This window comes from Electrophorus electricus, chromosome 22 (genome assembly GCF_041902795.1).
Source record: "Electrophorus electricus isolate QZ-2024a chromosome 22, ASM4190279v1, whole genome shotgun sequence".
In the NCBI taxonomy this organism is placed as follows: Eukaryota; Metazoa; Chordata; class Actinopteri; order Gymnotiformes; family Gymnotidae; genus Electrophorus; species Electrophorus electricus.
The window spans coordinates 11415001-11427500 of NC_137518.1; the positions used below are offsets into that span (position 1 = coordinate 11415001).

Genomic DNA, 12500 nt, shown 5'->3' on the forward strand with positions numbered 1-12500 from the left:
CTGACAATTTCTCCTGAACTGAGGGGGATTTTACTCCAATCATAATAAACAACACGCATTATCTCTTTAACCTCAACACGAGGCGCACTGTATCTGACAGACTTCATCTTATGTGTGTTGACATAAATAATGTCACTGTTTACTCAAAAAGAAACTATAGATGTTTTACAAAAACAGAACTGAACATAGTATAAAATTAGGCTACAACGTTTGCTTCTCCATTCAGCCTGAAGAATTAATATCAAAGGCCAACATTTAAAGTACAGAGAGTGCCTTTGAATCTTGAGCAGACTGGGTGTTTCATGTTGTTCACATCCCTTTCACACCTTGGTGGAAGAATTAGATCGGTAAGAATCTAGTTCTCCCACACTTACTCGGAGGTGTGTGTGTGTGTGTGTGTGTGTGTGTGTGTGTGTGAAATACCTCATTCAGCCCAGGAAGGCACGTGGTCCACAGAGACATGCTAAGCTCTCTACCGTAGCGTCCAATCACGCGCTCCCAGCTTCACTTCCACTTTAACCCTTCAAGCTGTTTGCATCACCTCTGCGTTGTTCTGTCTTTGTGTTTTTGCAGCTCAGATATGGCACTCGGTATTAAGATACACAGCAGAGAGACAGTAGAAGGGTTAACAGTTTACCGTGACATCCAGCAGCGTGTGTGGACTGTGTTGTGCGTTGGACAGTCATTGGCTGAGAAGGGCAACTCACCTCGTCATGGTGCTTATTTCTCCTGTAATAACTGAATAACTTTCTCTCCTGAACTTCCTGACCTTGTGTTTCTTTGCAAAAGCCACATGATGACAGAAACCATTTAAACAAACCTATTTTTAATTCCCGCCCGTCCAAAACCAGTGGCTTAGAAGCAACACTGCTCCTTCATCTAGGTGCCAACATAATCAGATCTGGATGAAAAATTATATATAATTCAGTATAATACGGAATACTGTGACCTTTAAAAACAAAACCTATTATTTATGGATAGAGCTTTATTATGCACACTCAGACAGGTGTTCACATGACTCTTCTCAGTCAATACCTTGGTCTTCTAGATGAACAAGTGTTCATTAACCCCAGTGTTTGTCATCTGTTTACTGTTCAACACCATGTCTCTGATGTCGGCTCATACTGGTCAGATCATTCACATTCTCAGATCAAGCTCTCTCATGTGTGGTCATTACACTTAAACGCAGATGTCCTACACACCACCAGAGAACAGGCTTTCTGTGGGCTACTGCAGGATTCTACTAAGGCAAAGTCAAGTCAAGTCAAATGTATTTCTATAGCGCTTTTTACAACAGCAGTTGTCACAAAGCAGCTTTACAAATGTCCAAGTCCAAGCCCCCAGTGAGCAAGCCAAGGGCGACGGTAGCAAGGAAAAACTCCCTCCACTAACACCATAAAGAGCCCCAACTGCCCAAATCCAACTTGCTTTCACCCAAACTGGGGGGGGAGGGGGATGAGACAGAGAGAGAGAGGGAGAGAGACAGGGAGATAGAGGGAGATAGAGGGATGGAGAAAAGATTAGTAAACACTTGTTGTTTAAAGTTCTTGCACTTGTTGAGCATTACGCATGATGACTAACATATCTGTTCTTCCTTTTCCCTCGACTTTACTTTGACTTGTCATACTCGCACGACTCCTCACTGCTGATAACACTCCTGATAAATGTTAAAATAATCCCCAGGGCCGTAGTGGAGACCTGTAGACAGATATGACGGTTCCTTTAGTAAATACCCAGTAGATCCCAGTAGATACTGGGAGCGGTCTGAGTAGATGATGAGATATTGAGAGAGGTCTGAGTAGATGATGAAATACTGGGAGAGGGCTGAGTAGATGATGAGATACTGGGAGAGGTGTGAGTAGATGATGAGATACTGGGAGAGGGCTGAGTAGATGATGAGATACTGGGAGAGGTGTGAGTAGATGATGAAATACTGGGAGAGGGCTGAGTAGATGATGAGATATTGAGAGAGGTCTGAGTAGATGATGAAATACTGGGAGAGGGCTGAGTAGATGATGAGATACTGGGAGAGGTGTGAGTAGATGATGAGATACTGGGAGAGGGCTGAGCAGATGATGAGATATTGGGAGAGGGCTGAGTAGATGATGAGATACTGGGAGAGGGCTGAGTAGATGATGAGATATTGGGAGAGGTCTGAGTAGATGAGATACTGGGAGAGGTCTGAGTAGATGATGAGATACTAGGAGAGGTCTGAGTAGATGATGAGATACTGGGAAAGGCCTGAGTAGTGTAGACGTCTGTAGTCCTAAACTAACACAGGTCGAGTGGTGATTTCTCTAAAGAGCTACCCCCCACTACACAGTGATTACCTGTGTGTGTGTGTGTGTGTGTGTGTGTGTGTGTGTGTGTGTGTGTGTGTGTGTGTCCATTAACAGTTTTGCCTTTATGCCTCAGAGAACGTAGGCCGATTAGTTACACCTGCCAAAAAGATGGAGGACACACTCCGGCTGGCAGAGCTGGTCATCGAGGTATTACAACAGAATGAAGAACACCATGCAGAGGTAACACACACCCACACACACATGCACACACACACTCAGTTAGTGTAAACCCAGTGCATTTCCTTCTTGTGTGGGAGACCAGAGAGTTCACCATGTGTTCTTGAATCACACACTCACAGGGCCAAGTGCAGCTGACCAGCTGGTACAGTACTGATCCTGGACCTCTGTGACTACCCACTGGACAAACATCCACCACATTTTTTCATCAGCTGCAAATTCTCATCTGCTAAATGCTGGCATTTGTTTACTGATCATTCGGTTCAGGGTTTGAGATTTTTTTCAAATGCCTTCAAACACTGAGTTGATGTGAGTCTGCGCTGCTGTCTGATGGGGAGTACAATGATGTCATGGGGTTCTGATCTCACTGGGTTCACACACGACTGATGTCACTGGGTTCTGACACCACTGATGTCACTGGGTTGTGATGTGACTGGGTTCTGATCTTACTGGGTTCTGACACCACTGATGTCACTGGGTTCTGATGCCACTGGGTCCTGATCTTACTGGGTTCTGACACCACTGATGTCACTGGGTTGTGATGTGACTGGGTTCTGATCTTACTGGGTTCTGACACCACTGATGTCACTGGGTTCTGATGCCACTGGGTCCTGATCTTACTGGGTTCTGACACCACTGATGTCACTGGGTCCTGATCTTACTGGGTTCTGACACCACTGATGTCACTGGGTTCTGATGCCACTGGGTCCTGATCTTACTGGGTTCTGACACCACTGATGTCACTGGGTCCTGATCTTACTGGGTTCTGACACCACTGATGTCACTGGGTCCTGATCTTACTGGGTTCTGATGCCACTGGGTCCTGATCTTACTGGGTTCTGACACCACTGATGTCACTGGGTCCTGATCTTACTGGGTTCTGACACCACTGATGTCACTGGGTTCTGACACCACTGATGTCACTGGGTTCTGATGTCACTGGGTTCCGACACCACTGATGTCACTGGGTTCTGATGTCACTGGGTTCAGAGTTCCCCAACCCCATCAAGGCTCTCACTGTACTGTCACTGTGTATTGCTGTAGATACGGGGAGCATAAACGGGCCATGACGCCAACGTTACAACTTCCGTTGATATCTCATAATAAACATGTTTTTTTATTTATTTATTTATGTACAGTGGTGTGAAAAAATGTTTGCCCCCTTCCTGATATCTTATTTTTTGCATGTTTGTCACACTTAAATGTTTCCGATCATCAAATTTAGATATTAGACAAAGATAACATAAAATGCATTTTAAACATAAAATGCAAGGTTTTTAAATGAAGGTTTTTATTATTAAGGGGGGAAAAAATCCAAACTTACATGGCCCTGTTGAAAAAGTGATTGCCCCCTAAACCTAATAACTGGTTGGGCCACCCTTAGCAGCAAGAACTGCAATCAAGCATTTGCGATAACTGGCAATGAGTCTTTTGCAGCGCTGTGGAGGAATTTTGGCCCACTCATCTTTGCAGAATTGTTGCAATTCTGCCACACTGGAGGGTTTTCGAGCATGAACCGCCTTTTTAAGGTCATACCACAGCATCTCAATCGGATTCAGGTCAAGAGTTTGACTAGGCCACTCCAAAGTCTTCATTTTGTTTTTCTTAAGCCATTCAGAGGTGGACCTGCTGGTGTGTTTTGGATCATTGTCCTGCTGCAGAACCCAAGTGCGCTTCAGCGTGCGGTCACGAACAGATGGCCGGACATTCTCCTTCAGGATTTTTTTGGTAGACAGCAGAATTCATGGTTCCATTTACCACAGCAAGTCTTCCAGGTCCTGAAGCAGCAAAACAGCCCCAGACCATCACAGTACCACCATATTTTACTGTTGGTATGATGTTCCTTTTCTGAAATGCTGTGTTACTTTTACACCAGATGTAATGGGACATACAACTTTTGTCTCATCAGTCCACAGAGTATTTTCCCAAAAGTCTTGGGGATCATCAATTTCTAGGAAAAACTGAGACGAGCCTTTATGTTCTTTTTGCTCAGCAGTGGTTTTCATCTTGGAACTCTGCCATGCAGGCCATCTTTGTCCAGTTTCTTTCTTATGGTGGAGTCATGAACACTGACCTTAACTGAGGCAAGTGAGGCCTGCAGTTCTTTGGATGTTGTTGTGGAGTCTTTTGGGACCTCTTGGATGAGTCGTCGCTGCACTCTTGGGGTAATTTTGGTCGGCCGGCCACTCCTGGGAAGGTTCACAACTGTTCCATGTTTTCGCCATTTGTGGATAATGGCTCTCACTGTGGTTTGCTGGAGTCCAAAAGCTTTAGAAATGGCTTTATAACCTTTTCCAGACTGATAGAGCTCAATTACTTTGTATCTCATTTGTTTCTGAATTTCTTTGGATCGCAGCATGCTGTCTAGCTTTTGAGGATCTTTTGGTCTACTTCACTTTGTCAGGCAGGTCCTATTTAAGTGATTTCTTGATTGAGAACAGGTGTGGCAGTAATCAGGCCTGGGGGGGCTAGAGAAATTGAACTCAGCTTTCCAAAGAATTGATAAACCACAGTGAATTTGTTTTAACAGGGGGGTCAATCACTTTTTCACATAGGGCCATGTAGGTTTGGATTTTTTTTCCCTTAATAATAAAAAACCTTCATTTAAAAACTGCATTTTGTGTTTACTTGCGTTATCTTTGTCTAATATTAAAATTTGTTTGTTTGATCTGAAACATTTAAGTGTGACAAACATTAAAAAAATAAGATATCAGGAAGGGGGCAAACACTTTTTCACACCACTGTATTTATTTATTTAGCTACAGGTCAGATTGTAAAAAGTGTTAGGTTGTTAGGAGAGTAATAATTTAATATGAGGTCATTAGGAGAGTAATAATTTAATATGTGGTCATTAGGAGAGTAATAATTTAATATGCAGTCATTAGGATATTGAATACGAGGTCCTTCGAAGAGTAATAATATAATATGAAGTCATTCGGAGAGTAATAATTTAATATGAGGTAATTTGGAAAATAATAATTTAGTATGAGGTCATTAGGAGATTAATAATTTAATATGAGGTCATTAGGAGACTAACAATTTAATATGAGTTCATTAGGAGACTAAGAATTTAATGTGTGATCATTAGGAGACTAAGAATTTAATGTGTGATCATTAGGAGAGTAATAATTTAATATGTGGTCATTAGGAGAGTAATAATTTAATATGAGGTCATTAGGAGATAAATAATTTAATATGGGGTCATTGGGAGAGTAATAATTTAATATGAGGTCATTAGAAGAGTAATAATATAATATGAGGTCATTCAGAGAGTAATAATTTAATATGAGGCTATTTGGAGAGTAATAATTTAATATGAAGTCATTAGGATAGAAATAATTTAATATGAGGTCATTAGGAGAGTAATATGTGGTCATTAAGATATTAATAATTGAATATGATGTCATTAGAAGAGTAATAATATAATATGAGGTCATTCAGAGAGTAATAATTTAATATGAGGTAATTAGGAGATTAATAATTTAATATGTGGTCATTAGGAGAGTAAGAATTTAATGTGTGATCATTAGTAGAGTAATAATTTAATATGTGGCCATAAGGAGATTAATAATTTAGTATGAGGTCATTAGGAGAGTAATAATTTAATATGTGGTCATTAGGAGAGAAATAATTGAATATGAGGTCATTAGGAGAGTAATAACATGTGGTCATTAGGAGATTAATAATTGAATATGAGGTCATTAGAAGAGTAATAATTTAATATGAGATAATTTGGAAAGTAATAATTTAGTATGAGGTCATTAGGAGATTAATAATTTAATATGAGGTCATTAGGAGAGTAATAATTCAGACTTAATTCCATTCTATTGATGTGTTTATGCTTTTGAATCTGTCCAGGTCTGAAAGTTCACTTCATTCTTAACAAGAATGCCATGTTATACTGACTCAGAGTGCATAGATAAACCTCGCTGGTTTACATACAGGACATGATGTCATTTCCAGGAAGAAATACTTATCAATCCCACCTAGACACATCTGTTTGATTTAACCCTAATTAATACTGACCTTATTTGGTCAGGATTATTAAAGAAGCTACAGAAATTACCCAACATTCCCCAAACCATCTTAAACATCACTGTTAACTTGTATGACAAAAAAAGACAATCTGTCTGAAGTAACTTTCACTATGTTCTGTCACTGTTTGCTGGGTTGCCTGGATACACGCTAAAGGGTAAACAGGTATGTGAACAGGTGTGAAAGAGCTCCACTCTGCCCCGCCTCCCTCATTGATCTGTGCATGCTCAGTCATCCCTAACCCTGGATGTCAGACCTGGATGCCCCCTCCCCCTCTCTTGGGCTACGAGCACCTGGCGTGCAGGCACTAGCCCTGCAGAAAATGAAGCTGAGCTCATTTTCTCACAGGTCATTGTCGTCGTCGTCGTCGTCTCCCACGGCACCGCACTCCCTCCTCTCCAAACCCCCCCACCCTCTGCTCTGCGGACAGTAAAATCACAAGTGTTGAACGATCGTGGCCTCAGATCACTTCAGTCCCCCAGACCCGCGTTGTACTCCAGGCTGGATGGACGCCACTCTGCAGGACTGAAGTCAGCATTGTAGATTTTACTGGGTTCATCTGCTCTAGCCTGGTCTGGTCCTTCAGCCTGACATACGAGCGCTGACTCCCTGTACAAGGGCCGTTCCCTGTGTGTAGGACTGTGTGTAGCACTAACTTGAGGCCTGTGTGTGGCAATGCACTTTGTCTGATAGAGAGGAGAATCTAGGGAAGAGAGAGAGAGAGAGAGAGAGAGAGAGAGAGAGAGAGAGAGTGAGTGAGAAAGTGTGTGTGTCGCCATAGGCAATCTGCTGGCATTGACTAATTGAAATAAGCAGGTAACTTTTACTACATGAGGCATATAGGAGACATAGTTGAGATATAGTGGAGACATAGTTGAGATATATTTGAGATTTAGTGGAAACAGTTGAGATATAGTGGAGACATAGAGGCCTTTTCTACATCGGTGGAGCATCACATTTTGTCTGAAGTCCCAAACACAGTGCTGCTCTCTGTCACCTGCGTCTTACACACAAACTCACACACTGTCTGCAGGCCTTTGCCTGGTGGTCTGACCTGATGGTGGAACACGCGGAGATGTTCCTCTCCCTCTACGCTGTGGACATGGACGCTGCACTAGAGGTCCAACCGCCGGACAGCTGGGACAGTTTCCCACTCTTCCAGCTGCTGAATGACCACCTGCGCCTTGACTGTAAGCACGTCCCAGCATGTCTACTCCATACTACGCTCAAGGACTCTAGACTGGGTTCAGACTATTTTGTTCAGAGCTATTACACCTAATTCATATATTGATGTTAGTTAAAACAATGCCAGATGGGTCAGAGTTAGCTGACAGTGTCTCTGTTCTCAGAGCCTGTAAAGAGCTGTCCTGAGCTGTCCTGATGCAAGACAGATAACGGGACACAGTAAACGTCACATGGTCACTGGAGGTCTTCTCCCATTGCTAGTGAACTGGAAAGAATGAGGAACTGTCCATGGTTCTGAACAAAGACACTGCTCTGGACACTGAAGTGGACTAATTATACTTCAGGCATGCTGTAGTCTTATCTTAAAATTAAATTCTGAGAGGAACAGAATGAAAAAGAACAAAGAACAAACTTGTGGAAGATTTGTGAAAGATCCTTTTAGTGAGAATTTTATTGAGTCCTGTAGAAAACATAAACATACCAGAGTGGATAAAAAGCCCACCCCATCCCATACACACACACACACACACACACATACTCAGACACAAACACACACACACACACACACACACACACACACACACACACACATACACACAAACACGCTCAGATGCACACACACATACATGCACACACACACATACTCACACAGATACGAACACACATACTCGCACACATACAAACACACACACACACAAATACACACTCAGACACACACACACATACATGCACACACATATGCGCACACACACACACACACATGCACACACACACACACGCACGCACACACACACACACACACACCCGTTACACACACACATACACAATCCCACAGTACCCGGGGCTACATTTGGGCATTCAACATGGAAGGTCACTCCACTGAGCCTGTAGTACTTAGCTTAGCTCAGGGGCCATGAAACCACTTTAGCACCAGACAGACACCAGAGAGCATCAGTGCTGCTAATGAGGTCTAAAGCAGACGCGTAGCAGACGCTCACGCACACGCAGGGCCAAGTGGACAACCACCATTAGAGCAGAGGAGCTAGGGCAGGCAGCAAACAAGGCACAGACTGTGTGATCAACTTAGAGAGAGAGAGAGGGAGAGAGAGAGAGAGAGAGAGAGAAAGAGAGAGAGGGAGAGATGGAGAGAGAGGGAGGGAGAGAGAGAGAGAGGGAGAAATGGAGAGAGAGAGAGAGGGAGAAAGAGGGAGAGAGAGGGAGGGAGAGAGAGAAAGAGAGAGGGAGGGAGAGAGAGAAAGAGAGATGGAGAGAGAGAGAGATGGAGGGAGAGAGAGAGGGAGGGAGAGAGAGGGAGGGAGAGAGAGAGGGAGGGAGGGAGAGAGAGAGAGGGAGAGGGAGAGAGAGAGGGAGAATCTCAGGAATATGGTACCCTTTTCCCTAAGAATTTGGTGCATTCTAATCATCACAAAAAGAAAACAACCTGAATCATTGGACTGAAACATCCAAAAGCCAGAGGACGCTTCAGTGTCCCCTGGCCCTGTACAGAGACCACAGTGTCAGATTACCTGAGCACAGTGTCTGATAACAAACAGAGAAGCTCTCTGAGCAGGTACAGACTGAGTAACCACAGCCTGGCAGTAGAGACCAGCAGACACAGACACACCTGGCTGCCGAAACCCCAGTGTCTCAGTGCCCACTGTAGTCAAGCTGCAGTGGAGACAGAGCTACACTCCCTCACCACCTGTAGCCAACACACACGACTATGAGACGCGTTCTACCCCAGATTACAAACACTTCACCCAGGATTTAAAACACTGGAGGATAAACACTTACTACAGATCTTACTGGGAGAGAACATAGAGTCTGAAACTGCAAACTATGTCCTTGTCAAAGACAGAGAAGACACGAGTCATCAGTGAAGCAGCACACACACTATCCATGTTACTCTGTACAGTACAGTTTATGTACTATGTATGCGTTTATACTGTATATATACAGTATATTTACACATTACAGTATATATACACTGTACAGGGTGTATACTGTGTATATATACCATATACGTACACACATTACAATATATATACACCGTACAGGGTTTATACCATATATATCCAGTATATTTACACACATTACGGTATATATACACTGTACAGGGTGTATACTGTGTATATATACCATATACGTACACACATTACAATATATATACACTGTACAGGGTTTATACCGTATATATCCAGTATATTTACACACATTACGGTATATATACACTGTACAGGGTGTATACTGTGTATATATACCATATACGTACACACATTACAATATATATACACTGTACAGGGTTTATACCGTATATATACAGTATACGTAAACACATTACAGTATATATACACTGTACAGGGTTTATACCGTATATATACAGTATACGTAAACACATTACAGTATATATACACTGTACAGGGTTTATACCGTATATATACAGTATACGTACACACATTACAGTATATATACACTGTACAGGGTGTATACTGTGTATATATACCATATACGTACACACATTACAATATATATACACTGTACAGGGTTTATACCGTATATATACAGTATACGTAAACACATTACAGTATATATACACTGTACAGGGTGTATACTGTGTATATATACCATATACGTACATACATTACAGTACACTGTACAGGGTGTATACTGTGTATATATACCATATACGTACACACATTACAATATATATACACTGTACAGGGTTTATACCGTATATATACAGTATACGTACACACATTACAGTATATATACACTGTACAGGGTTTATACCGTATATATACAGTATACGTACACACATTACAGTATATATACACTGTACAGGGTTTATACCGTATATATACAGTATACGTACACACATTACAGTATATATACACTGTACAGGGTGTATACTGTGTATATATACCATATACGTACACACATTACGGTATATATACACTGTACAGGGTTTATACCGTGTATATACAGTATGTACATACAGTATACGTACACACATTATGATATATATACACTGTACAGGGTTTATACCGTATATATACAGTATACGTACACACATTACGGTATATATACACTGTACAGGGTTTATACCGTGTATATACAGTATGTACATACAGTATACGTACACACATTATGATATATATACACTGTACAGGGTTTATACCGTATATATACAGTATACGTACACACATTACAGTATATATACACTGTACAGGGTGTATACTGTGTATATATACCATATACGTACACACATTACGGTATATATACACTGTACAGGTGTATACTGTGAATACTGTAGGTACTACTGCTTACTGCTCTGTTATTCTTCTGGGTTTGTGTACATGTTACTTATCTGTAAATGCTTTGGCAATACTGTACGATTTTATCATGCCAATAAAGCTCATTTAATTTGAAACTGAGGGGGAGAGAGAGAGAGAAAGATACAGAAAGAGAGAGAGAGAGAGGGAGAGAGAGAGAGGGAGAGAGAGAGAGAGAGAGGGAGAGAGAGAGAGGGGGGGAGAGAGAGAAAGAGAGAGGGAGAGGGAGAGAGAGAGACAGAGAGGGAGAGAGAGAGAGAGGGGGAGAGAGAGACAGAGAGAGAGAGACAGAGAGGGAGAGAGAGAGAGAGAGACAGAGAGGGAGAGAGAGAGAGAGGGAGAGAGAGAGACAGAGAGGGAGAGAGAGAGGGGGAGAGAGGGAGAGGGAGAGGGGGGGAGGGGCAATACTGAGAGATGTTAGGGTGTACTATTGGGTTTCTGTGACAAACACTAAATGACGTCTTTCATCACCTTTGCACCTTTGCATGTTCTAAATCCAATTCATGCTGGCCAGTATAAACACCTTAATAACACAGCAGGAAACTGACTATTGCTTGAACTTTATGATGGTAAATCACTTGGGTATCTCACAATTCTCTTCTCTTCTCATCCCCAGACAACCTTTGTAATGGAAAGTTCCACAAGCACTTGCAGGATCTGTACGCCCCTCTGGTGGTGAGATACGTAGACCTGATGGAGTCCTCCATTGCTCAGTCCATTCACCGGGGCTTTGAGCGCGAGTCCTGGGAGCCTGTGAAGTAAGGGCTTTTCCTTCTTCAGACTCGTGGGGACAGGGGACAGGGGCATTTGGTTAACAGAGGAGCCTTACTAATACAGGAACATCCGAAATCACCTGTCATACCCATACATGTCATACCCATACATGTCATACCCATACATGTCATACCCATACATGTCATACCCATACATGTCATATTCATACATGTCATACCCATACATGTCATACCCATACATGTCATACTCATACATGTCAAACCCACACGTCATACCCACGCATGTCATACTCATACATGTCATACCCATACATGTCATACCCATACATGTCATATTCATACATGCCAAACCCATACATGTCAAACCCATACATGTCAAACCCATACATGTCATACCCATACATGTCATACTCATACATGTCAAACCCATACATGTCATACCCATACATCTCATACCCATACATCTCATACCCATACATGTCATACCCATACATGTCATACTCATACATGTCAAACCCATACATGTCAAACCCATACATGTCATACCCATACATGTCATACCCATACTTGTCATACTTATACATGTCCTACCCATACATGTCAAACCCACACGTCATACCCACACATGTTATACCCACACATGTCCTACCCATACATGTCAAACCCACATGTCATAACCACGTATGTCATACTCA

General features: G+C 42.2%; 1 protein-coding gene across 7 annotated transcripts in view; it reads left to right on the forward strand.

Moving 5' to 3' along the window:
- The window catches only part of cadpsa (Ca2+-dependent activator protein for secretion a), a 102969-nt gene that overhangs the window by 68368 nt on the left and 22101 nt on the right, over nt 1-12500 (forward strand). For all 7 annotated transcript variants that reach the window (XM_081705178.1, XM_081705177.1, XM_081705175.1 and 4 more), the window contains 3 exons: nt 2416-2522; nt 7588-7744; nt 11688-11829. In XM_081705178.1, the coding sequence (XP_081561304.1) occupies nt 2416-2522; nt 7588-7744; nt 11688-11829 (406 nt within the window). The remainder of the gene's footprint in view (nt 1-2415; nt 2523-7587; nt 7745-11687; nt 11830-12500) is intronic.